The sequence below is a fragment of the Trachinotus anak genome, unplaced genomic scaffold (genome assembly GCF_046630095.1).
Source record: "Trachinotus anak isolate AG129_WGS33_773 ecotype Australia unplaced genomic scaffold, CSIRO_AGI_Tana_v1 ptg000019l, whole genome shotgun sequence".
In the NCBI taxonomy this organism is placed as follows: domain Eukaryota; kingdom Metazoa; phylum Chordata; class Actinopteri; order Carangiformes; family Carangidae; genus Trachinotus; species Trachinotus anak.
The window spans coordinates 28,201,755-28,229,034 of NW_027273870.1; the positions used below are offsets into that span (position 1 = coordinate 28,201,755).

Here is a 27,280-nt window from a genome sequence, read left to right on the forward strand (position 1 = left end):
TCAACAGCACATACGTTCTCCAAAGTGTTCGTACAGTTGAATCAACACCTCTTCAACACAGTTTCACCAATAACTATTATAACCTTAATAATTGGATGATTTACTGCAGGGCTGCTGAGGCTGCATTAGTTGGTTTGTGTGTGTGTGTGTGTGTGTGTGTGTGTGTGTGTGTGTGTTCCTAATAAACTGATTACTGAGTTTATAATGAGGCTCGGGAGAAATTGGTCTTCATTCAGGGCCAAACAGCTGCTGCCACCAGGTGGCGACAGGACACTGTTTGTCGACCGCTAAAAATAAAGACGAAGAAGAAGAAGGGGACCGGAAGTCAAAGCGGGCGTCGTTTTCAAAGCTCGTTAACGGCCGTTGTCTTGGTGCCGTGTCTCTGAACTTGTAAACAGGACAACTTCTAATAAACTTTGCCGTTAATTTCAGCATAATGGATTCACTATAACCAGGTGAGAACAAAAAAACAGCTCTCAATGGCTAACATTGTTTGTGTGTACTGATTATTTGGCTGCTAACTGTTAGCCAAGCTCGCTTCCGTCCACCTCGGTATTTGAGACTAGCATGCCACACTCCCTTTAATAATGTGTAAGTTTTAAATTGCCGTACTTACTAGCAAACGTAGGCGTGGATTAAACAAAACTTTTGGGCCCTGTAAAAATATTAATAGTCAACTGGCAAATTCGGCATAACGTTACACAAGCAGCCTCAAAGCAGCTTGGCAATCAAGTCACAGTTCAGGTTTGTTATTATGCATTTGGATCGAAGAGAAATACAATATAATACTAGGTTTGAAAGCTGAAACATCACCTAAAGAAGTCAACCGTATATGCCTTTGTTTGCATTTAGATACAGTGGAATTTAAGTTATAGTTATGGACGTTTTTTGGTCAGCATAGAGTAACGTTAAGCAAATCAAATTGCCACTTTAGTGAATGGAGTATCGTTGCATTCTTATTCTATAGTGATGGCTTAATAACTCAAATCTAAATTGCCTCCAGGTTGCCTTTTAACAAACTTGTTTTTTAAAGATTGGCTGGCAAATTCATCAAGTTACTAGGTAGACCTAATTAAGACAACTGGAATAATTTCTACCTTAGTAAAGGTTATAAGTTTTAGTTTTTGTGCTGACATTTTTAGACAAGTGCTCATTCAACCTGATGTGTATTTAGGAGGCTAGAGTTTGTGGTGCTTTTATACTTATTTTATGAATCTGTAAGCACAAATCAAAGGCACAATAATACATTACAATAAAAGGCTTTACAACCTAAACCCCAAAACATATATCCCCATCAAAACACTCAAGTTAAATTTAATTTATAATGTAATCTTACTCCATAAATACGCCCTTTTGTTTTACTTAATATCTGTGATTTATATTGTATTAGCTGCTTCAGAGATGTTTTATTTCCTGCAGATTTTAGACTACCTCCTGGACTTCAGATCTGAAAATATTATGGACAGCCTGGATTTCTCAGAAGAGGAAATTCAGGAACAGCTGGCGATCCTTGGCTACAAAAACATACCAAAACACAGGCTGCGTGAATTCAAGCAAGGTTAGACTCTGAAACATTCATCCTTCTTCCCTCTGTGGTTGTCTTATTACTTTGTAGTTTGTCTGGGCCCTAAATGTTAATATTATGGACTGATGTAAAAAAAATGAACATAGACCAATATGTCTTCAGATTTTTTTAAAACTACGAAATAGTTACATGTCAAGAAAAGATTAAAGACCTGGAAAAAAGTACCTCCAATGTTGATGATTTCCATGTTCAAACTTGTTCTGAAGGATTACAGTTACTCTCTGTGTCATGTCAGATCTTGATGAACTGATTCGACATGGAGAATGGAAAATCTTCGCTTCATCCAACCACATAAACCCCACCCAAACTCATCCAACCACATCTCAGCCTAGTCCCCCTGCCTACACCAAAGAAAAAGGTCAGAGCACTTATCTCACTGTGGGAAAATAATAATTGTGTTTTTCTAACGCTTTTCTCCAAACAGGTGTGTCAACAGTGAAGTGTAACGTTATAAGATTGAATTCTGGGTTTTTCTTCACAGTGAGTCAGTACCACTTCAAAGACTCTGCTGAGGGGTTTTTCTTACATGCAGCCAAAGCAGACCGTGAGAGACATGTGAGTGTTTATTGCATATTTACATTTTGTTTTTCTAAATACAGACAACATGACGTCACATCCAGGATTCAGTAGCACTACATATTGGTGTCTGATATCAGAAAACGTTGAAAATGAAGTCACAGCTCAGGTTTCAGTGTCAGTCCCCCAGAAACAAGAATGACGGCTCGTTTCTAGAGTCGCCATTTTTCAGTGATATTCAGCTATTATTATTTAGGAACAAATCCATCTGGAGAAAGATTGTGCAATTTCAATATGCCATTATTGAACTGTGTAAAGCAGCACTGCAGAGACCTATCTCTAGTCTCACATTACAGAGTAAAAATGAAGACAAGACTAACATTTAGATCAGACAAACAAATATGGAAACAATCTTTTTAATGATGTCAGGCACATGTGGTAGAGTAATAATATGTATTTTTTTAACACACAGGTGCTCACCACCTGTCAGAACAGAGACTATGGGCGGCAGCAGGGACACTATGACTCGTACGCTCAACATTCGGTAGCTCCAAAGCTCCACCTGCCCCCAGGTGCTCCAACCAGGCTGCAGGTGGAGCCAGAGCTAGACCCTGAGGACACCCTCCACCCGCCACTCACAGACAGCTACACATCTTCCCCAGACACTCACGGGAGACGCTTCGTCAAGAGAAAAGTCCTCAGGTAATTCTTAAAAGACACATATGCCTGAGACCAGACTATGGATGAGTCTGTGTCTGTTTATCCTGATCATTGCTCATTCATTCGTTCATTCGTTCATTCATTCATTCATTCATTGGTCCAGACTTTAGCTTTATTTGTCATTCCAGCGATGAAAAATACAGCTGAGTGTTTTTTTTCTCAGGTGTGGGATACAAAAACTGTCAAAGCATGAAAATACAAAAAGACAAAAAAATAAAGACATCTAGTGTGTATGGAGGCATATAAATGCAAAAACATATCTAAACTTAAAAAAAGTGAGTATGGCCTGCTCACAAAAAAGTATCTCAAATATCTCTAATTTGGTTTTGATGAAACTGAATCTTGATCAGTGGCCAAAATTTAACTTCACGGCTCATCTGCCAAATACAGCTACATTAAATATTTTAACAATGTGGATCTGTCACTTTGAGTTGCAGCGCTACATGTCGGATCAACATGTGTAACAATGATACATTAAAACATTGTATCTGAGTTACTGTACACACGGAAAATTTCTCCAGTTGACAGTAATTCACACACACTTTAAAGATGCTGCTTGGTGTCGAGCTGCCATTAATTATCATTTTTAGTATTTATGATGCATCAAATGTTGAGTCAATTGAAAAGCACAACCCAAACTTGATCAGCAAATGCAGAGGTATTCAGCTTATAGCGTAGTACTGCAAGCACTACAACATTTCAGTGTTGTGAAGCCCTTTTGTATTATCATTTGATTTAAAAAAATATATAAATTAATAAAAAATAATAAATTAATTAATAATTGATCAAATACTAATTTAGTTTTAAATAAATCAATTTTGAAAGAAAGAAGAAGAAAAATATCCTTAATCTTCTGTTTATTTGAATATTAAATGGTAATTCATTCAACTAAAGCTTTATAGACATCGTCTTTGCTGCACATGTAACATTAACACTGATGTTTTTTCCACTTACAGGAAACATAAAGGACAAACTCTTGTCTGCGATGAATCAATCTACAGTGAAGACTCAGGTAATGAAGACTCAACTCAATTCTTCCAGAATCTCTGACATTTGTATGTAATGATAATAATTATCTTTATTTACAGACCACCTCTCAAAACCTATTAATTAATTAAAATGAACAAATTATAAAATCAAATATAAAAACTTAATCAAAAGGAGCTTATAGGCAGAAAAAGAAATAAACTGGGGTAGAATAAAATATGTACAACCAATTCCAGAAATACAGAATAAAATAAAGAGACAATTCTTGTAAATTCAGGTAAATTAAAAAAATTAAAATCAGGATAAGCTCCCTGATTTAAAAAAAAATAATAAAAAAAATATTAAAAGACAATACTGACAGACCCCACATTTCAAATAACAAAAAATGTTGTAAAAAGCAAAAAAGTCACACATAAAGGTTCTTTTAACTGCTGAAAATATACAGGATTTTATGCATTTTTTTTAAATCACAAATTAACAGATTTCACAAAAAGTTTGATGTGAAATATTCACTTCAGATCTTGACTGTCCCACAAGAAGAAACTACTTGTGCAGCAAGTGGCATAAGAAACAAACTCAAGAAAAACACACAAGAAAACTAAATAATAAGTAATTCTGGTGGTTCAGTGACTCATACATTACATCACTGTGTCAAGTTCCTGTCACTCGACTGTAAAATAAAGGCCAAGAAATCCCCTGAACAGAGTGAATTGAATCCAGTTGTGGGATTAAGTGATAAAGAATCAACTAAAAGGAGTAAATAACAAAAAGCAGAGATGTAATACCTGTGGTGAGCAGCAGGAGGAGCTGTGTTAGCAGAAAAACAAGCTCCTGCATCCTGGATATCAGCTAAATCCTCTTAGCTCCTTCCTTAAGCCTTCAGCCTCCACAGATCACACACTGCACTCACCTCAGCGAGAGTGCAGGTCGCCACCATGTACAAAATGTACAACAACCAGTGGGACGAGGAGAACGACGATGACAAGAATTCTCTCAACTCGTCTTTTTGGTCTGATGGGGAGAAGGAGGAGGAGGAGACTGAGCGAGTGGTTAATGAGGAAGACTCCAGACCTTTAGCCGGGGCAGAGGACTCTCTACAGGAGGAAGAACCTGAGCTGAACAACCAGGAGATCTTCACTGGAGAGAGTTCAGAGGAGGAAGATGAGGAGGAGGAGGAGGAGGAGGAGGAAGAGGAAGAAGAAAGTGAGGAGGAAGAGGAAGAAGATGAGGAGGAAGAGGCAGAAGATGAGGAGGAGGAGCACAGGGTTAATGAGGAAGACCCAAGACCTGTACCCGAGGCAGAGGACTCCCTCCAGGAGGACAAACCTGAGCTCAACAACCAGGAGAACTTCATTGGAGAGAGTTCGGAAGATGGACATGATGATTATGATGATTATGATGAAGATGAGGAGGATGAGGATGAGAAAGATGAGGAGGAGGAGCAGAAAGTGGTTAACAGGGAAGACTCCAGACCTGTACCCGAAGCAGAGGACTCCCTCCAGGAGGAAAAACCTGAGCTGAACAAGCAGGAGAACTTCACCAGAGAGAGTTCAGAAAATAAAAGCGAGGAGGAGGAGGAGGAAGAGGAAGAAGAGGAAGAAGAAAAGTGCAGCAGCAGTTCTAGCAGTCCAGCTCCCAGTCTGATGACCTCCGGCTACGGCACCTACAGACCAGAGGAGCAGGAGGGAGGAGACTACAGAGACGACCACACCATAACCGAGTTCGACCAGGACAGTCGAGGAGACCTGTCTGAGACGAGAGACGAGGAAGAGGACGATCGTTCTCTTTGCAGCTTTGGCGGCTTTGACATTGAATCCACACATGAACCAGACTACACCCAGACTCGTCCAGGAAGTGTGTTAGAGCACAACAAACCTGAAGCTGTGAACATCACAGATATAAAACCAGAAGAAGATAACGAGGAGAAATTTGAAGATCTAGAGTCCAGCAACAAAAGATCAGACGTACAACAACACTATGCTGCTGCGAATAAAGACAGATTCCTATTGGACGAGAAGCATTTGGAAGATGTGAGTGATCCTGAAGAGGGAAAACAACATGAAGAGCTTGAAGAGGAGGTGCAGGACCTTCAAGAGGAGAATGATGTGAAGAAAAAAACCGAGGACAAGGTGGAGTCTGAAGATCCTGACGAGTCCTCAAGCAACAAGGACATCAAGTTCATCGACTCCAAAGTGGATCGTAGCTGGGTGATGTACGACGAGATGTGTGAGTGGGAAGGAAACCTCAGGCAGAAGAAGGGTAAATGTTTCCTCTCTGTCTGCAGCGTTTATGCTTTTACCTGTGAAACGGCGTCAATGTCAGGACGTCAGCTCGTTTAAACACTTACAATCTGAGATCAAAATAAATTAGCTCACAGTTGAGTGTGTGTCCATCCAACATGAGCTTCAATCACTGGATTAAACAGAAAAATGTCCCCTTTCCTTACATTTTAGACTGGAGCTGTGTAAAATCCAATCATAGATTTCAAAAAGCGGCAACTCAAGATTTGGCAAATTCACCTGTTTCATATTTTGTCGTTAAATTTATTGACTCCTTCAGCTGCTTAGTTTTTTTTTTGTGTATCGTTTTAATTTAACAAAAAATAAATTAAAGATTCAAGTTGTAATCATCAAATTTTAACAAACTGTTACGGTCTATATTTGGTACAAGACATAACTGGCTGATTGTATAAATATTAAGTTACTGGGAAACAATATGTCGGAGGTCAGTGTGATTTTCTGTTTAAATACAAAGTTGTGTCTCTTAAGTGAATTGTATGAACATATTTTATTTTCTGGTAGTAAAACTGAATGTAGTTCAGGTCAATATTGATTAAACTGGGTGGTAACCAGCACAGTGGTCTCAGAGGGAAAAGGTTTGACCATGAACAATCCTTCTGTGATCATTGATTAACATCAATAATCAAGAGTAAAATCAGGACCATAGTTCAGCTCATTTGCTTTTAGTATTGGCCATGAAAACGACAGAGATGGAGCTGACATCACAGATGCTGTAGCAGGCTGGACGTTAGAAGCAGCCTCCTGACTGTTTACTGGTCTCATTGAACTGAGCAGCTCTTGTTCTCTGGTGAGCATCATGGCGGTTGTTTCTTGGCAGACGCAGCGAGCTGTCTGGAGGAACGCCTGGCGGATCTCCGTCTGTCCACGTCCACTCAACACGACTCTGAGGCGGAGAACGAGGACGTCACCGGTCAGAGCGACTCTCACAGCTCCGAGTCTGACGGGATCTCTCTGAGTGCTTTTGAATCCTACCTCAGAGGCATGGTGGGTAATGTAGTCTCCCAGGTTACACTTCACACGTTTCCTCTTCACATCTGTTTCATATTGAACTTGTTTCGACAACGTAGAAGCTTTTATTTGGTGTGATTCTGTAGTATCTAATTTCACTGATCATTTCTGTCATTATTGAAAACGTTGCTTACGTCCCAAACAAGATTGATTACTGACTTTTGAAATATTAATTCAGAATATTAAGATGATTTGTCACTAAAATCCCTTAATTTCATTTCACACAGACTCGAACTCAAAGTGACGGTGACCTCAGACCCAAACCCAAATCCTGTAAGTGAACACCAACCTAATTCTGTTGTTTTCATACTGACACTGAAGAGACCTGGTTATGATTTATCTGATGTCTTTATGTTTCAGTCATCCGACCAGTGATGAGTCAGCAAACCATAAAGAAGACAGACCCAGTGGCCAAGTGAGTTCAAAACCTGAAGGTTCACAGCTCTGGTTCCGTGGCTCATAATCCAGGACGGCTGCAGCATGACATGGATTCTGTCTCGATACTTCCTACCATCGCAGCCCAACTGTCCAACCAGTTCTCCTGTTGTAGACAGTGGGAAGTGTCAAGACAGAATCTAGAATCAGCTGCTTAAAGTCCCCAGTGAGAACTGAGGATAAAACTGTCGTCCTTCTCATGCTGGTCTGACAGTAGCTGACTCGTGGTTTTCTCATCGCTGCAGGTATTTCCAGTACAAGCAGCTCTGGGAAATGTTCAAACTCCCAGGAGAGAAGGACAGGAGAGCCCTCCGCTGGGAGATAAAGGTATGAAAACATGTCTGCAGATATTCGCACCTTGTTGAATGAACCACTAACATACTGCATCATCCGCTTGTCAGTTCACACCATAAAGTTCTTGTTTCTCTACTAAGTCCTGCTTCTGGTCTAGGAATTGTCAGTTCACATCTAAGTGGTGCTCAGATGTTGCTTCAGTGTTCTTATGTTTTTCCTTTGTTTTCAGGAGCGTCTTGCATACCAGCCTCCACCTGTACGTATTCCCTCAAGTACTCAAGTACATGTTTTATCTGTTTACATCACAAGGTAGTTGCCGTGAGTGAGTGAGTGAGTGAGTGAGTGAGTGAGTGAGTGAGTGAGTGAGTGAGTGAGTGAGTGAGTGAGTGAGTGAGTGAGTGAGTGAGTGAGTGAGTGAGAGAGAGAGAGAGAGAGAGAGTAAGTTGTCACTAACGTTTTCCACTGTGGGTTAAAGGTCAAGACAAAAGTAGATGTATTAGACCGCAGCTCAGAAAACCTTGTTCTCACTAATGTGCTTCTGTTTAATGTGGACAGAAAACTTTGTCAGGAGCCTCAGTTCTGCAGCCCAGGAATCAGTTTGTGTTTGCTCAGTCCTTCCTGAAATTAAACATAAACCAGTGATGGCACCTGCAGTCTGATCAGCAGTGAAACACAAGTTTAGTGTTTACAGACAACTTACTGTCTCTTTGTGTAAGGGAAAAAAAACCTCAGACATGTACACGATATAATTTGTGTAAAAGTCTTTTTGTTTGCTCTGTGTTGCAGCCTAAACCTCGGAGAGTTTACGTGCCGAACACCTACGTTGTGCCAACAGAGAAGAAACGCTCGGCGCTCCGCTGGGAGATCAGGAACGACTTAGCCAACGGCCTCCTCCCTCACAAATTCAGTTATCGATTTTAGGCCTTTTGCTCTCCACATGCCTTTTAGATACTTTTAATAAAACTTTGCATTGTTTTTTTTGTTTTTTATCATTGGCATTATTTATTAATGACTTTTCTTGTTCAACATAATAAACACATTAAGAAAACAACTGGCTCACTGCAGTGAGTGAATATATTACAGGTCACTTCAGGTCGTCTACGGGAAGTCGGAGTAGGGCAGTTTAAACGGATACAGAGGCGTGTAGCGCTGGTTGTGCCAGAGCAGCTTGTCTTCCAGAAACCTGACGGTGTCCAGAGTGAGGACGATGGCTTCGTGTTTGAGCATGCTGTGGACATTCAGACCTGACGGAGACACAAAAACAGCTGCTGCTGACAGATCCTTTTCACTTCTAAACAAGACAAAAACATACAGCTCGTTGTTTTAGAACAAAGACTCAATTTGTCCTAGAAACTTCAGGAAGTGTGATGTGATTTAAATAATATTTAAATAACATGTTTTCCAGTGTTTGGCTCAAACTTCCTGCCTCACACTATTAAAAATGATCATTTTCACATGAATCAGTAAAGAATTCAAAATAAATTCCACAGAGATTTGTAATTAAAAGAAAAAGTCACCGGAGTCTTTAAATTATATTAACATTAATTTTCTCCATCAAAGAATCAGTTAAGATGCAGAATTTAAACGGTCCTAAAACATAGAAATTCATCTGTTGGTTCACGTTTCCACAACTGAAACAAGACAACATATTAAAAGATCAGTTTCAGAATCACAGCTGAAGGTTCACTCACCAATGGCCGGAATGATGTTCACTGTCTTTAAGTTTGCTGTGGCCTGAAGAATATTCTCAGGAAACTCTTCACCTCTGAAAAGAACAAGAAGTCAAACACGGAGCAGCAGACTGGACTTCAAGTTTAAAAAGTCTTGTTATAGATACTCACACATCGACTATCAACACAGACTCTCCCCAGTGTCTCTGTCTGATGAGGTCCAGTAGGTACTGAGAGTCTGGTGTGGGGATGTTCAGGGAGTCCACGATGTGAAGGTAGTCCTGGAAAAACACAAACCAAAAAAACAATTGTCTTTTCAAATGGTCTTTTTTTTTAATCTTCAGTGGTTCCAGCCTCGTAGATGTGAAGATTTGTTCCTCTTTCTTTTTATATGATGGTAAATCTACCATCTTTGGACTGTTGGTCGGACAAAACAAGACATTTGAAGACATCATCTTTGGCTCTTTGAGAAGCTTTGATGGGAACTTTTTGACAATCAAGAATAAAAAAATGAATCAATTAAATTAAGAATGTGGTCCCTATCATAATCAATAATTTAAATAACAGTTGCAACCTTAAATGATGATTTTAAAACTAAAGGTTTCTAGAAACAGGTCTATGAAATGTGTAACAGCCAATCTCTGAGATGCAAAGATCGATATCTGTCTTATATCCTAGGTTCTGGTTCTATGCATCACCCTGGAGACACAGACTATTAACTGGAAGCTCAGAATAAACAGTCCAGACCATAATTATTTGGACAGTTACACATTTTTTGCTCAGATTCATTCAGCAGGACGATGACCCTGAACATGAAGCCAAAACAACTTCAGGGAGCACTGAGTGAGTCCACTTACTGTGGACCAGACGAAAGGCAGAGAGCTGATAGTGGCTGCAGTGAAGGACTTTCACTCCTCACAGTCCTTTTTCATACTGATGACAACCTACTTAGATTAAAGCTGAGAATCTGATCTTTAATTTAGTATTTAGTATCCTTTATTTTATTTTGAAGGAGCTGAAGCTCAAAGCTTGGAGAACAAACGTGTAACCGTCCAGATACCTCCAGTCTGGACTGTATGTTATGGACATTAATTTAAATTTAAACTCAAATTTAAATGAGTTTGGACTCGTAGCTTCCCTGAACAGGCTCCAGTTACCTGAGCCATCTTGGAGCTCAGCGCCACTTTGAGTCCTTGCACTCGAACTTTCATGGGTAACATGTAGTAGTAACTGGTCGGCCCTCTGGGTCCGTGAGACACGCCACCTGAGAGGAACACATCACTGTCAGACTCACTCTGTGACTGAGGGAAGAAGGTCAATGAGAGAACAAGAATCATCACAGGAGGCTGGTTTATGTTCATTCATATCACAGCAGAAGAAAACAGACGAAGCATAAAACCGGACGCAGTCACCTCCTCTCCATATCGGGGAGCGGATGCTGCCATGACGAGCTCTTCCACTTCCTTTCTGTTTCCACGGTTTCCTGCCCCCACCTCTGACCTCTGACCTGACCTTCGTGTTGGCGTGGCTCTGAGAGATCGAGACAACGATTGGTGAGGTGGACATTAGTTATTTGTTGGTCCAGTTTTCAGCCTGTGTGGGTGGCGGCTTCTTCAGTCAACCATACATCAGTCATGGAGCTCGTAGCTTGTTTAGTCAAATTCATTTAATGTCAGACATCCATTAATATTACTTTTGATTCTAAGATTAGAAAAATAAAACAATGATAAATGAAAACACAAAACATAATCATTCTCTTCTTGATCAGTTTCCGACCTAATCGGCTGATAATGACATTCATGCCCACTTTGGACTCCTAATAGAACATAACACAACTTAATTGTCCCACTAAAGCAGGAAATGTGTCCTTGTCTCACCATTAAAAGCAACAACACAATAAAAAAAAATCAAACATCATCAGCGCAGCAACACGTGAAGCAGCTAACATAGTTATACAGCATAATTCCTCCGTCATGGGGATGATGGATCCACATGCAGTCAAATGTAGTCAAACTAAGCTAAATTATCTTAATGCAGCTGAGTCGTTTTCAGGCTTTTTAAAAACGTGTGTGATGTTTGTAGCCTGCTGCTAATTCTGCAGATAACTTGAGAGACATGTGACAGTTTTACAGTTAAAAATAAGAGTTGACTGATATAATTTATCTTTTTAAAGCTGATGTTTACCCAACAGTCCATGTTTACTGACCATAATAACTTCCTCAGTGAAAAGACAAGTGTTATAAATGAGCTATGAGGCTATAAATGCCAGATGTGTGGGTGAGTCTACACACTGACTATTCTATTATAAAAAATAAACGGTTTAAATTGTGCATATCAGGTTAAAGTTGTAGGATGAAGGTGTCCACAGATCATCTTACAACACAACACAAATTACAACACGAAGCCACCTGACGACACACAGACACACAAACATTTCAAAGCAAATCTGTAACTCACAATTCTCTTGTAATTCCTCTGCCACCGCTCAACGTCGTGGAGAATATCGAGCCTGAGAGGAGAGAAAAACAGGTTTCACTCAAAGTTTCCACCTCACACAGACTTTTCTCTTGTGACTGAAGATTTCAGTTGGTGTTCAGGCTTCTGCACCGGTTCAAATGCACAGTTTCTCCACAGATTCACTTTTCTAGATTTCAGGGAGTGACAGGATGTCTAGGCTCGTGGTGGAGCTGATGCCTGAGCTGCTGTTTAAGTCTTTAACTGAAGGTGAACAGTTGCTTGAAATCTCTTGATTCCACGTTACCTCGGAGGCACCGCAAAGACGTCAGGGTGGAGATGAGCCAAGCCCAACGGCTCGCTGTCCTGACTCTCCAGAGTCTCCACCCACGTCTGGACGGGGCTCAGGTGAGCAGGAACAACAGCATCGCACTTCCTCAGAAGAGGCAGTGAGCAGTCTGCAGGAGGAGGAGGACGCTCTGCAGGAGGAAGCACAAGACCAGTCAGTGAGGGACAGTGTTGATTTCTAACACCAGACAAGTGAACATACTATTATTTGATGTTTTGGAAGATAAAAACACAGTTTTAAAAGACGCTGCTATAAAATATCAAGTACAACAACTTTCAATAAATTTAAAGTTGATCCTCAAACACCAAACACCAAATTAAATCCAAATGTACTGAAGCCACAGGTTCCAGACTCACTTAATCTGCCAGGATCTACGAGGTTGGTGGGCAGCAGTAAATTTGGAGGCAGAGCGCTCTGGCCAGAGAACGACGAGGCAAACTGAGGAGGAGACAACTCTGAGTTAGAGAGCGAAACACAACAGAAAGTAAACTGGTGCCTGTCAACATTCATCAACTACTCATAGACCACCGCTCTGACAGCCCACAGTAACGTCTTAGAGAAATGTGTTGTCTATTTTTGTCAGTAAAAAAGACCAAAATATCATGAGCTGAAACAATCAAGAAACTGCAACTTTTCTGAGAATCAATTCATCGTTTAATCACATATAGTGACATATATTGAAGATGAGACCCTAGACTCTGAATGTGAATTATGTTTTTGGTTTCTCCTCTAATTTCAGTCATTTAACAGATAAAATTATAACATTTGAAACTTTAGTTTACAAAGAGTTTACAAATTGGGAGTAAATCAACATATTAATCCTGCTGTGAAGTAATACAGCGTTTATTCTTCTGGTCCTTCCTGTTCAGCGCTTTGTAAACCCTGACGTCATCTAAATGTATTATTATTAGTAATGTCATTTAAGGGGATAAACAGAAGGTAAATGTCTGTAGCAGCCGACCTGAATGGAGTTATCAGTAATTAAAACCAATAATAATGTGTATGTTACCAAGTGAAGTTAACATGCGTCGTTTGTGCTGCTCACCCTTTTAGCGACTCCTCCGCCGCAAACTACCAGAGAAAAACGAAGCATCTCGGTCCGGTTTTCTTCCACAGTCACAGTCACTTCATCTCCGGAGAAATCACCCGAGAAACACACACTACAAACGGAGCCGCGCCGAGTTTCCTGCGCTGTTTCACACCCTCGCTGTTCTCCGCAGGGAAGGTCGTGCTAGCGAGTTGGCGCATATCTGTGACGTCACGCATGAACAGAGGTGCCCTGCCCCCCCTCGTGGTTGCAGGGGTCAAAGTTCCGGAAGCAGAAATAAAGCGAAAATTAAGAAAATAAAAGCAGAGATATGGAGGGGGAAAAAAACATACAAATAAAAATAAAAAAATAACTAAACGTAGAAATCAACTAAATAAAAAAAAGAAAATGAACAAAATAAATAAAATAGAATGAACAAAATAAAAGTGAAAATCAACTAAATAAAAGCAAAAATGAACAAAAGTGGACACAGATACTAATAACATCCAAAGGAATGGACTTAAGATCACAAATAACAAAAACAGTTATTAACAAAAGGACAATATTGTCGCAAAGAATGGTGTGTGATAAATAAGTGAACACATGAAGACACAACATTAGGAAAACAGGTAATGCCATGAGTAGTTTTTATTTATCAGTTAAATTCATACAGAGTGCAGTAAACAGAAAAAAATCTAATTCAAATCAATATTTGCTGTAACCCCCAAGCCCTTTGCCTTTAAAGCTGCACCATTTCTCAGTACACCTGCAGTTTTTTTGGTATTTAGCAGGTATGTTGTTCCAGTATCTTGGAAAACCTGCTACAGTTCTTTAGTGGATTTCAGCTGTCTTCTGTCTCGTCATGTAATCCTACACTGACCTCTGGGACCCCTGAGGGGCTGGGACCTATTTGCCTGGTTTGCAATCCAGCTTTGATTCCTCCTGTTCATACTGACTGGCAATCCTTTCCTAAAGTGGCATCAGTGGGTTAAAATCCACAGTCCTCATTCAGCGTTCAAGTTTCATTGGGCATCCTTACTGAGCTGATACCAAAAAGACTGTAGCTTTGATGATACCCAGGCCTACTTGATTTACTTCTCTTACATTGAAATAGCATTACAAGGGGATCTCTTTGACACCAACCAAAAACTGTTATACTGTTCATATGATTATAACAATAATGTAACAATAATGTTATTTTTATGATCATAATCTCTCTCTCCTGCACTGTATATTATATATGAGTTACTGATATTTTTTGACAAAATGCAAAACATATTAACCTGATTTCTTGTCTCCATTTGAATCCTGCTGTCAGGTGTATGTTTTTGAATTATTAAGTGTATTTAAAACACAAAAATGTATGACATGGCAAATTTTTATCTCATCTTTAAAAATATGTCTTATATAATATGTCTTAAAGATTTAAACTTGTTAAAACCACTCCATAACTACATAGTCTTTCTTTCAAAAAAGCTGCATAATAAAAAGTTACATCACAAATTATCTAAATATTTTACTGTGCTTTTGCTATCTAGCTATTTATTTAACATTATAATAGCAATGTAAAATATGGTGTGTACATTGTAATAAGTTTCATGGTCTGACATAGTTTGTATAGTTGATAGTAATCTCAAACTATTTCATTATTATTTCATTATGTTATTGCTCAAAAATGTTTAACAAAGTGGTTATAACACTTTAATAATCTCAACAATATACATAACCAATGAATATAAAATATTGTGGGTTTTTCAATAGAACAGATGCACAATACAATAGAAGAAAATGTAAAACTTTGGACATGTTAACATTCAGCTGATAATGTAAAACAAAACAACTTCTTTCCTTAAATCTTGTAATCGCAGCAAGTACATCCCTTAAAATATCTACAATTCTCCTTCTCAAGTTTCAACATCAGTAGTGAAGAGAGAAAATTTGGAGATTTACAAAATCATTACAAAATCAGAAAGTTTAACTTTCATATATATACAAACCAACTTTACCAAAAAAGTATGATGTAATATAAACACTCATCGTTACAAAATGTGAAAATGTTTGAATTTACATATGAAACAAGACTGCTGCATTATAATGTAATTTGGCGCATTACAAAGTAACAGGAGAGGCCTTATATACAAAAAAATAACTGAGGCATAAAGTGACACATTTCATAAAAATTATAAATCATACAACAATATACAACAACTGAAGTCACATTAAATCAACCCAATACAAAAACATACGAAAAGAAACAGTTGATAACTGCTTGTGGAAACATGAGTGATTTGAAACCTACACGAGGTTGGAGAGAAAGATCGTTGACCCTTTTACGTTATTTCCATATGGAACTTCAAGGTCTATGTTTCCTGGATTAAAATCAAGCCCTCCAAGTGTGTTATATTTGCGATTTGGCATCCTTTGATTTTGTGTTTGAGAGGAAAAAGCAGTGACATAGTATCCATCTGAATTGTTAGGTACTCTTATTGTTGAATCTTGAGAAAAATGTGGCAAACGACCATTAGGTATGGGCTGCATTGTTCTCTGGTGCCTTGAATATGCATCACCAGCTGGGATTCTTCTAGTGTGTCTGGGGTCCCTCATGTCAATATTAATACCTGATGGGGAGATCACTTGTCCATAGTTAGGGGATGCCTGGAAGTCCAGTTTTGAACCTCTGGCTCTAAGTACATGTTCTTTTCCAGTGAAGTCATCAATGTTGAGATCTGCACGGTTGAAATCAATATGGTGGCCAAAATCAGCATCTACCCCTGGGTAGCTGGGCCTTACCTTAGTCCTTGGTGACTTTCTATCAGTGTGACTAAGTCTGAAATCTCCATCTACATCCAGGGCAGGCATTCTCATGTTCGTACCTGTCATGCCTGATCTGTGATTCTTATAAGAAGGTCCTTTGAAATTTAGTGAAGGATCATCAATGTTAAGATCTGGAGATCTGAGATGCATCTGTGGATTCCGCATTGCCATGTGGGGCATTCTGAGGTCCATGTTTGGAGAACTAACCTTTGGACCTCTGATATTCCCTGTCAACTCTGGTGGTTTTATGTTCATTTTTGCATTCGGAGGAGAAATATCCAGATGTGCTGGCCTCAGAGATGAACCAAAGTCAATATCAGACCCTGCTCTCTGAAGATCTGGGCTTCCAAACTGAGGCAGCTTGAAAGATGGGAGTTTCAATTTTCTGTCTGCCAAATCAAGATCAGTGTGTGGAGCCTGGATGTTTCCAGAGGGAACATTCATGTCAAAGTCAGGACCTCTTATTCCTCCCTTGACCTCAGGGGCAGTAAAGTTAATGTCTGGTCGGCCTATGTCACCTTTTGGGCCACTAACATCTACATTTGGGATATTCAGGTCAGGTCCCTGTAGATCTCCATTTATATCAACATTGGGACCTTTTGGCATCTTGATTTTGGGCTTTTTTAACTTTGCATCAGGCAAACCAATGTTGACATCTGGAGTGTTTATATCTAACTTTGGAGCTTTAAGGTCCACATTTGGTAAGCCCAACTTGGGGGCATCAAGTCCACCTTTCATCTTTGGAGCTTTGAGATTCAGCTCTGAATTTATGTTCAAATTTGGTCCTTTTGGTAACTTGCCATTAAAATCTGGTGACTTGATGTCAAAGTTAGGGCGATCTAACTTTGGACCAGAAAATCCCACATCAGGCATTTTCAAATGTGGCTTTTTAATCTTTCCAGATGGACCACCAAAATCAACATCTGGCATTTCAAATCCAGCTTTGGACCCTTTGAGGTTGGGTGCATTGATGTCAATATCTGGGCCATTTAGATTCCCATCAATCTCAGGACCAGAAAATCCCACATCAGGCATTTTCAAATGTGGCTTTTTAATCTTTCCAGATGGACCACCAAAATCAACATCTGGCATTTCAAATCCAGCTTTGGACCCTTTGAGGTTGGGTGCATTGATGTCAATGTCTGGGCCATTTAAATTCCCATCAATCTCAGGTCCTTTTAGGCTTGGAAGACTAACTTTAGGCTTTTTCAATTTGGGCATTTTCAGCTTTGCTTTGGGTGAGCCAATATTGACATCTGGTGTGTTAACATTTAACTTCGGAGCTTTAAGGTCCATGTTTGGTAAGTGGAAATCAGGGGTATCAATTCCACCCTTTATCTTTGGAGCTTTGAGACTCAAATCTGGTGAATTCAGATCTGTGTCTATGTCCATATTTGGTCCTTTTGGCAATGTGCCTGAAAGATTAAATTTTGGCAATTTGAATTTACCAGAGGGAGCACTAACATCCCAGTCTGGGGCATGAAGCTCTGGCATTTTCAGTTTACCAGATGGCATGTCTAAATTGACCTTTGGGGTATTGAAATCTAGCTTTGGGCTTTTGAGGTCAACCTTGGGCATATTTAGGTCTGGTGGATTTATTCCACCACTGAGACTGGGACCAGAGATATCTAGGTCTGGTGATTTTAGGTCCAACTTAGGCCCATCTAACTTTGGACCAGAAAGCCCAAAATCCGGCAGGTTCAAGTTTGGCTTTTTGAATTTTCCAGATGGACCAGCAATATCAACATCTAAGTCAGCTTTAGGACCTTTGAGGTTGAAATTGGGTGCATTAATATCCATGTCTGGACCGTCTAGGTTTCCATCAATTTCAGGTCCTTTTAGGCTTGGGAGGTTAAATTTAGGCATTTTCAATTTGGGCATTTTCAGCTTTGCTTTGGGTGAGCCAATGTTGACATCAGGAGTATTAACATTTAACTTTGGAGCTTTAAGGTCCATGTTTGGTAAGTCCAAGTCAGGCGCATCAATTCCACCCTTTATCTTTGGAGCTTTGAGACTCAGATCTGGTGAATTCAGATCTGTGTCTATGTCCATATTTGGTCCTTTTGGCAATGTGCCTGAAAGATTAAATTTTGGCAATTTGAATTTATCAGAGGGAGCACTAACATCCCAGTCTGGGGCATGAAGCTCTGGCATTTTCAGTTTACCAGATGGCATGTCTAAATTGACCTTTGGGGTATTGAAATCTAGCTTTGGGCTTTTGAGGTCAACCGTGGGCATATTTAGGTCTGGTGGATTTATTCCACCACTGAGACTGGGACCAGAGATATCTAGGTCTGGTGATTTTAGGTCCAACTTAGGCCCATCTAACTTTGGACCAGAAAGCCCAAAATCTGGCAGGTTCAAGTTTGGCTTTTTGAATTTTCCAGATGGACCAGCAATATCAACATCTAAGTCAGCTTTAGGACCTTTGAGGTTGAAATTGGGTGCATTAATATCCATGTCTGGACCGTCTAGGTCTCCATCAATTTCAGGTCCTTTTAGGCTTGGGAGGTTAAATTTAGGCATTTTCAATTTGGGCATTTTCAGCTTTGCTTTGGGTGAGCCAATGTTGACATCAGGAGTATTAACATTTAACTTTGGAGCTTTAAGGTCCATGTTTGGTAAGTCCAAGTCAGGCGCATCAATTCCACCCTTTATCTTTGGAGCTTTGAGACTCAGATCTGGTGAATTCAGATCTGTGTCTATGTCCATATTTGGTCCTTTTGGCAATGTGCCTGAAAGATTAAATTTTGGCAATTTGAATTTACCAGAGGGAGCACTAACATCCCAGTCTGGGGCATGAAGCTCTGGCATTTTCAGTTTACCAGATGGCATGTCTAAATTGACCTTTGGGGTATTGAAATCTAGCTTTGGGCTTTTGAGGTCAACCGTGGGCATATTTAGGTCTGGTGGATTTATTCCACCGCCGAGACTGGGACCAGAGATATCTAGATCAGGTGATTTTAGGTCCAACTTAGGGCCATCTAACTTTGGACCAGAAAGCCCAAAATCCGGCAGGTTCAAGTTTGGCTTTTTGAATTTTCCAGATGGACCAGCAATATCAACATCTAAGTCAGCTTTAGGACCTTTGAGGTTGAAATTGGGTGCATTAATATCCATGTCTGGACCATCTAGGTTTCCATCGATTTCAGGTCCTTTTAGACTTGGAAGACTGAATTTAGGCATCTTGAATTTGGGCATTTTTAGTTTTGCTTTGGGTGAGCCAATGTTGACATCAGGAGTATTAACATTTAACTTTGGAGCTTTAAGGTCCATGTTTGGTAAGTCCAAGTCAGGCGCATCAATTCCACCCTTTATCTTTGGAGCTTTGAGACTCAGATCTGGTGAATTCAGATCTGTGTCTATGTCCATATTTGGTCCTTTTGGCAATGTGCCTGAAAGATTAAATTTTGGCAATTTGAATTTATCAGAGGGAGCACTAACATCCCAGTCTGGGGCATGAAGCTCTGGCATTTTCAGTTTACCAGATGGCATGTCTAAATTGACCTTTGGGGCATTGAGATCTAGCTTTGGGCTTTTGAGGTCAACCGTGGGCATATTTAGGTCTGGTGGATTTATTCCACCACTGAGACTGGGACCAGAGATATCTAGGTCTGGTGATTTTAGGTCCAACTTAGGCCCATCTAACTTTGGACCAGAAAGCCCAAAATCTGGCAGGTTCAAGTTTGGCTTTTTGAATTTTCCAGATGGACCAGCAATATCAACATCTAAGTCAGCTTTAGGACCTTTGAGGTTGAAATTGGGTGCATTAATATCCATGTCTGGACCATCTAGGTTTCCATCGATTTCAGGTCCTTTTAGACTTGGGAGGTTAAATTTAGGCATTTTCAATTTGGGCATTTTCAGCTTTGCTTTGGGTGAGCCAATGTTGACATCAGGAGTATTAACATTTAACTTTGGAGCTTTAAGGTCCATGTTTGGTAAGTCCAAGTCAGGCGCATCAATTCCACCCTTTATCTTTGGAGCTTTGAGACTCAGATCTGGTGAATTCAGATCTGTGTCTATGTCCATATTTGGTCCTTTTGGCAATGTGCCTGAAAGGTTAAATTTAGGCATCTGAAATTTGCCTGAGGGAGCATCAATGTGCATGTCAGGAGCATTCAAGTCAACATTTGGTTTCTTCATTGCTGGTAGTTTTAATTTACCTGAGGGCATACCTAAGTTGACATCTGGGCCAGAAAGATCTAGTTTGTGTTTATTGAGATCCATCTCGGGCAAATGCAAATCTTGGGAACCAATAGCCCCTTTAAATTTGGGGGCTGATATATCAAAGTCTGGAGTCTTTAGCTCACCATCAAGCCCTTTCAGCTTTGGTCCTGACAATCCAAAATCTGGCATTGCAAAACCTGGCATCTTCATTTTTCCTGATGGACTCCCAATATCAGCATCAGGCATTTTCAGCTTTGACTTTGGGCCTTTCAGATCGAGTGAAGGTGCATCAATGTCAAACTCGGGCTTAGACAAGTCTACATCAAGACCACCTGATGGCAGGTCTGGTGTGTTTAGAGATGTATCTACATCAATGCCTACTCCCTTTGAACCAGATAGGTCTAAGCTGGGCATTTTCAGCTTTGGCACTGTGAATTTCCCTTTGGGTGAGCCAATGTCTGGACAGTGGAGGTCTGAGTTTGGAGCTTTGAGATCCATGTTTGGTACACTTAAATCAGGAGCATCTATGCCTTTTATCTTTGGAGATTTCAGAGTTAGTTCCGGTGTTTTCATCCCTGCATTGATATCCACATCTTTATTCTTTGGCAATGTGCCAAACATCTTAAATTTTGGCAATTTAAGCTTGCCAGAGGGAACATCTGCATCAATGTCCATTTTACCAGAAGGGGTCTTTAGATCTAGCTTTGGGTCTTTCAGATCAACACTAGGCAAATTGATGCCCCCTTCAAACTTGGGAGCAGATAAATCCATGTCTGGAGTTTTTAACTCATATTCAGGGGCTTTAACTTTAGGCCCTGAGAACCCAAAGCGTGGCATTTTGAGTTTTCCAGATGGACTTGCAATGTCCAAGTCAGCCGAGGGTAGATTTAAGTCAACATTTGGGTCTCCAATTCGAGCTTTGAGATCAGGTGCAGCCAACTGCACATCTGGTCCCTCAAAGTCTCTACTAAAATCTGGAACTTGAATTTCCGGTAAATCAAATTTCGGCATTTTAAACTTAGGAGCCTTGTACTTTCCAGCTGGACCTTTAATGTTAACTGATGGAGTCTCTGTGGCTAAATATGGTCCTTTTAGATCAGCTTTGGGCAGACTTATATCGGGTGCAGGAATCCCACCTTTCATCTTTGGTGTTTTGAGAGCAAGGTCAGGTGTTTTAACATCAGCTTCAAGTTTGCCTGGGAACCCAAATTTGGGCATAGTGAGTTTACCAGCTGGAGCATCCAGATCTAAATCTGGAGATTTAAGATCAATCTTTGGTTTCTTCAGTGGTACTTTGACTTCACCTGAAGGTATGTCAATTCTTGGTCCATTTAGATTGAGTTGTGATACATTAACTTCTGGCATTTCTAAGTCAGGGGATCTGCCAGACAGCCTAAGCTTGGGTGATTTTACGTAACTGGAAAGATCGTCCACATTTAGATCTGGCTTTTTCAGTTTCTTGGAATACTTGAGATTGGGTTTATCTGAAGGGAAATCTGGTGTCTTGATTTCACATTCTGGACCACTAAGAGAAGGTCCAGAGAGGCCCAGGTCAGGCATTTTGAATTTTGGCATTTTGAATTCTTTGTTTGTCCCTTCAATGCCCACTTTGGGAACACCACTGTCAAAGGACGGACCAGTGATATTTCCCCCATTAAGATTTATCCCCATTTCAGGGGTACTAACATCTGAGCCTCCTATCTCTGGAGCTCTAAGAGTTCCTTTGTCTTCCAGTCCAATATGGGGTCTTTGAAGATTTGGCATTGTCAAGTCAACTGATGGACTTTCATTGTTTGGCAATTGTATACCACCTGTAGCATTTATATTTGGACCTCCTGGTAATGTCCCAGACAGATGGAAGTCTGGAGTGTTAAGCTGTGGCCTTCTAACATAACCTTTCAGTTGGTTTCTTGGTACCTCAACTCCACTTAAAGCAGTCCCACTCAAGCCAAGACCCAATGGTGGAAGGTTCAGATTGCTGCCATCTGTTAACCCTCCAGCTGTTCCAGCCGAAAATGTTGGATCATGAGATTCTGAATCAGCATTAATGTCTGTGCTCAGAGTCTTGGTTTTCAGAAGTCCAAAATCAACTCCAAGGCGAGGCAACCCCATGTCTTGTTTTAGGCTAACCTTGGATGAGCCTGCTTCAGTTGGCTCACTGTTCTCACAGCCCTCTTCATCATGAAGCAAGTCACCCCTCATAAACTTCCTGATTTTGGCATTGTAGAGTTTGCTGTAAGAATCCTTCAGCATCTAGAAATATGAAACATATCTTGGTGACTGGAATGCAATTATAATATCAAGGTTTCTTAAAACAATTCTCTATAGGATCAGTGGGCTAGGGACCAATTTTAGCATTGCCTCTGTGACAATCAATGTAATACCTATTGCAGCATTAAAAACCTTAGTTGAACATTAAATTAACGCCTTTTAAATTACAGGAAAACCAAATTAGAACTTTTCTTTTGATGGAACCTTCACTAAAACGTTAAGCAGAACATCAGAACATTTCAGCAACTGTGAGTTGTGTTGTGGATCACTGCTCCATGAAGGTATAAGACAGTCCATTAATTCAGTTCGACTTGGCAGTATCTGTAAAAAGACCTACTGTCTCGGGACTCTTGGCACACTGATCCAGATTGTCGAGGCTCCTGCTCAGGTTGCTCCTGGTGAGGACCTGGACCTTGTCATCAAATGGTTCCATTAGCTTCAGTACTTTTAGCACTTCTTCTTTTGACAGTTGATCAAAATTGATTGTTGCCCCCAAAATTTCATCCCCTGAAAAGGAAAAAAAAGTGATTACTAAAAACAATAGCTTGTTTTAGATAATTTCCATTATGTCACAGGTCCAAATCATACTGTACTGTTTAAAGAGTAGACTTAAAGCCAGCACAAACAAGCTTTTAACATTCAGCAGAAAATGCAATCCATTATAGCAGCAATGTAATATATAGGACATTCATGAACCTTTTAATTTCAATGGATTGTTATTGTTTGTTAGTACAGTATTGGACTGAATATTGAAGTATTTTGAAAATTCTGTACACTTCATTAATGATTAATGATTGAAAATATTAGAGAGAAAAGTCCAACAGTGCTAATCAAAAAACACAAACAAAAGTCCAAAGATTTGCCATGAAGCTTCATACTTAAACAACTAAAGACTATTATATCATATAATGTTTCAGCTGCTCACTCAGTCTAAACCTTATATTTAAATACAAGCTCGGATTTGAGGCATGTGTACAATAATTTCCTTGAATTTTAAAGGTGAACAACTAATTAAACTCTAAAAACATAGACTGCTACGTCTCACTTTTAAAACAGTCAAAAGCAGTATGATAAAGAATGCTTCAGTAGCAAATCCACAGTCATACCTTTCCTCAGACCCTGATTGGCCGAGGAATTGTTTGTGATGCTGGAAATGACCAGGCCCCCCTCTTCTGATTGTTCCAGGGTGAAGGCCTCAGAGAGGCTCCTTCCTCTGTGGTGAGACGGCTGTCAGCAAAAAAAATTCAGAAAGTGTTTACAACAGAAGCACTTTTACGAACTCAAAAAAAATTTAAAGCAGCAAAGGACTGAAATATAACAAAACTAAAACAGTACGTTGACGTTTTATACCATGATGCTTGTGTTTCTGTCACAGTGGCATTGGCAAAATCCCCTTTTGATTAAGCCTACAGAAGAAAATAAAATATTCAGTTAGCAGATACAGCTATTATGGGAACATGATATACAGCAGTTGTTCACACATGTATAAAATACAGTGCAGTTTATGACATGCTGTATGTTTGTAACATGTTATTGCTTATAATACAAAACAGTTGGAACAAAAAATTGCCTTCACTGATATAGATGAACCAGGAGAATCCAGCAAGAGTCAACAATTACAATTACTATTTACCACCATTGTACAGTGTATATTCAGGACAACATATCACTATGGGTCAATCTATCTTTACTTTTTTCTCTATCTATACATTATTTCAAAGAAATTTACATTTTTACTCATTTTTATTTAGATGCTATTTTTTAAAGAAAAAATATATTCGGTTACATTTAGAGTCATTAGAGTATGTTTTGATACAGTTTATGTTGATGTTTACATCTCATCTCAGTATATTAAGAATGAATTTAGACCAATATAAAGACTATATATGAAATTTTCATATTAGCACTTGAGAGAAAGATATTGTACTGGAAATTAAAGTAGCGCAAAACACCAAGACTGTAAGCAAGAAGGCATCAGTTTTCCTTTTTTACAGGTAAACAAGTGATACACAGGTAACCCAGCAGGTGCATCTCTCAGGTATTTGAGTTATGCCTTAGAGCTGTTGAGTCATAATGCAGCAAAACCACGAACAGGTTTATCGAGAGTACCGCGAACAAGTGCTCTGTTGTAGGGCGGTTCATTTTTGTAAGCACACAAAGTCAAAGCCACCACACCCACTGCTTTCGAGTACAGAAGTCCTGCTGGCAGACCTCCAATCCAGACACTTTGTTCTATCAGGATCATGTGAAATGATGTGAGAAGAAAAGATCTGCTGGATGAATGAAACTGTGCTTTATGGCTGCTGGGTTTCATCAAAATAAAATAATTAAATTAGAATGGAAATCTGTGACTTGACAGCTTAAATTTAACTCATTCAGTATTAAAGCAAACATGCAGAATTTTTCCACCATTCATAGAAGAATCAGTGTGCAATGTGATCAGGGAATAAACTATTGCAGTCATTTTCTCAAAATCTAAATATGATTTACTACATAAAATTTAAATATTAAAATCAATCTTCATCCCTTTTAGGTCAAATTGTAGAGCAAAGTACAATAATTCACAGAAATAATTGTTGTTGGGTATTTAAGATGTCAAGCTGGGATGGATTTGGGTAAATGTTAACTCATGACAATATTGAAATCTCCGAGTGAGAATTTTATAAAGTTATGATTGTATGGAAAGAACAATGATGATTTGGAGTTAATCCAAATCCCAATGTACAAACTGTACGTACGACATGTTCTTGTACACAAAAAAATATAGAGTTTTATGTTGACAAAACTTTGGTGGTGGTTTTGTAGCATGTGTTTCCTGAATAAACTGTAAAAAGAATAATTCCTCTGCATTTATTGTGTGATTACATAATAATCCTACCACCAATCAGAATATGGCATTTAGCTCATATTACACAGCTCCAACTGAGCACAGGAAGCAGCTGATTTACTACTTAGACAGTTACACATTAAACATTTTACAAGTAAGGCAAAGTGCACACTGCCTGCAGTTATAAAAATGAAAATGTTCAGTCAGTAGGAAGCTGGACCATCAGCGAATTTCAGGGACGTCAAATTTCAAATCAAATCTAAACAAGAGGCGGAAGAACAAAAGAAAACGGACTGTGTGCATTTTTATTGTGCTTGACAAATAAAGTGAAAGCATATCGCTTCCTGGTTGAACTGTAACATAAAAGTGTATTACACCGAGCAAAGGCCACAAGTGTGGAGGCTGAGACTTGACAGAAACCACCTGGATGATGGCAACAGAAACTTGAAACACCGCCCACTGTCAACCGGCTCCACACAGGATGAAGCTCACTGCTGAAAAGAAAACATATAAATGAAACTGACCTCAGGATGCATCAGGCAGGTGCTTTAGTCAGCATCAGGCTTCTGTGTCGTTGAGTCGTCTGAGTTATCAGTCCATGCTGTTTGCTCTGCAGGTTTTGACTGAGAGCGGAGCGCCAGTCAGGTGGATGAATACCTTCCCTGAAGCAGACAAACAGGTTCAGCCTTAAATGTCCCGCCTCCATTAACTGTCACACACACACATTCACATCACACGCCCTCATGCAAACACACCTTGACTACCACATGCCTGCGGCTCACATGCATACAAACACAAACACGCACGTAAGCAGACAGCAGCACAACTTGAATCTCTGGCCCACTGCTCCCACATGCACATGTATGCTTTGTACACACACACACACACATTAAAGCCAGCATTAAGGCTCAAACCTTGACTTTGAAGAGCTAAAAAACATCAAGCAAACACTCCCCCCAACAACATGAGAAGTGTCTTAACGTGTGAAAAATGCTGATCTGAGGCCAAGGGAGCGGCAGGCGTTGACTGTGTGAGTCACTGATTACAGGTACAAAGACTGCGGTCTGTGTGAATCTGGACAGACACAAATAATAAAGTTCAGTCACATTCACACAGTCATTATATAATCCTACCTGGAAAGGTACGGCTTCGGCTCCATATGGGCTCTGATGTTATGTAAGCACAATGTTCTCAGGTGAACCTGCTGAAATAAAACAGGTATGATGACAATGTTTAGAACTGATGAAGCAGTTTTATATTATCATTATAGTTCTATTACTAATGTGTATTTAATGATAAAGTACTTGACAAGATAAGACCAAAAAAACAAAAAACAAAAACAAACAAATCTCCCTCAGTTATTCAATATGACAACATTGCAACACCAACAATACAATAAAAAAAGCTTATTTTTTCCTCCTTTCAATCGATATTTAAATAATTTAATTCAAAGTTTACATTGGAGCTGCAACAATTAATTGATATTTTGATTAGTCGATCAAAAGACAATAAACTCTGCTCATCAGTTTTCAAGCCTAAAGATTTGATCTTCCAGGTTCTCAGAAGTGAGAATTTGCTGCTTTTCTTGGTCATAAAGTGAATATTTCTTTTTAGTTCTGACTGTTGATCAGACAAAAAAGATATTTAACCCTAACCCCATGCTTCATAGACAAAACAATTCATCAAGAAAACAATAGACAATTTAATTCAGAGTGAGAATAATCGTTAGTTGCAACTCCAGTTTGCATAGTGTATGTTCCTGAAACATCCCGGTACAGTATAAAACAGTCATTCAAGGAAAGGTCTTGAATTAAGCAATGAATTAAATCTGCACTTGGCTGCACACTGCAGAT

General features: G+C 39.5%; 3 protein-coding genes across 3 annotated transcripts; 1 reads left to right on the top strand and 2 right to left on the bottom strand.

The window, feature by feature from the left end:
* Positions 1-304: 304 nt before the first annotated feature.
* On the top strand, positions 305-8,900 carry hyls1 (HYLS1 centriolar and ciliogenesis associated). Its single transcript, XM_071504842.1, has 12 exons — positions 305-455; positions 1,420-1,558; positions 1,821-1,943; positions 2,067-2,140; positions 2,574-2,803; positions 3,778-3,833; positions 6,926-7,092; positions 7,344-7,389; positions 7,477-7,531; positions 7,797-7,878; positions 8,075-8,101; positions 8,632-8,900. The coding sequence occupies exons 2-12, from the start codon at positions 1,459-1,461 to the stop codon at positions 8,764-8,766; spliced, it is 1,095 nt and encodes a 364-aa protein (XP_071360943.1). The 5' UTR covers positions 305-455; positions 1,420-1,458; the 3' UTR covers positions 8,767-8,900.
* Positions 8,816-13,554, bottom strand: mrpl4 (mitochondrial ribosomal protein L4). Its single transcript, XM_071504843.1, has 9 exons — positions 13,364-13,554; positions 12,675-12,756; positions 12,277-12,448; positions 11,973-12,024; positions 10,928-11,045; positions 10,673-10,779; positions 9,687-9,796; positions 9,537-9,610; positions 8,816-9,089 (listed from the first exon to the last, which is right to left on the bottom strand). The coding sequence occupies exons 1-9, from the start codon at positions 13,409-13,411 to the stop codon at positions 8,944-8,946; spliced, it is 909 nt and encodes a 302-aa protein (XP_071360944.1). The 5' UTR covers positions 13,412-13,554; the 3' UTR covers positions 8,816-8,943.
* A 1,479-nt stretch (positions 13,555-15,033) lies between these two features.
* On the bottom strand, positions 15,034-27,272 carry LOC139636041 (neuroblast differentiation-associated protein AHNAK). Its single transcript, XM_071503709.1, has 6 exons — positions 26,561-27,272; positions 25,952-26,089; positions 23,951-24,006; positions 23,707-23,827; positions 22,938-23,107; positions 15,034-22,582 (listed from the first exon to the last, which is right to left on the bottom strand). The coding sequence occupies exons 3-6, from the start codon at positions 23,951-23,953 to the stop codon at positions 15,641-15,643; spliced, it is 7,236 nt and encodes a 2,411-aa protein (XP_071359810.1). The 5' UTR covers positions 23,954-24,006; positions 25,952-26,089; positions 26,561-27,272; the 3' UTR covers positions 15,034-15,640.
* Positions 27,273-27,280: the final 8 nt, after the last annotated feature.

Coding starts and splice junctions, on each gene's coding strand:
- hyls1 (XM_071504842.1), top strand. CDS start 1,459: ATGGACAGCCTGGATTTCTCAGAAGAGGAAATTCAGGAACAGCTGGCG. Junction 1,559..1,820: donor GCTGCGTGAATTCAAGCAAG/GTTAGACTCTGA, acceptor GTGTCATGTCAG/ATCTTGATGAACTGATTCGA. Junction 8,102..8,631: donor TTGCATACCAGCCTCCACCT/GTACGTATTCCC, acceptor TCTGTGTTGCAG/CCTAAACCTCGGAGAGTTTA.
- mrpl4 (XM_071504843.1), bottom strand. CDS start 13,411: ATGCTTCGTTTTTCTCTGGTAGTTTGCGGCGGAGGAGTCGCTAAAAGG. Junction 12,757..13,363: donor GCGGAGGAGTCGCTAAAAGG/GTGAGCAGCACA, acceptor TCTCCTCCTCAG/TTTGCCTCGTCGTTCTCTGG. Junction 9,797..10,672: donor TGAGCTCCAAGATGGCTCAG/GTAACTGGAGCC, acceptor GTGTTTTTCCAG/GACTACCTTCACATCGTGGA.
- LOC139636041 (XM_071503709.1), bottom strand. Junction 23,108..23,706: donor CAATCAGGGTCTGAGGAAAG/GTATGACTGTGG, acceptor TTTCCTTTTCAG/GGGATGAAATTTTGGGGGCA. Junction 22,583..22,937: donor GTGCCAAGAGTCCCGAGACA/GTAGGTCTTTTT, acceptor TCATATTTCTAG/ATGCTGAAGGATTCTTACAG.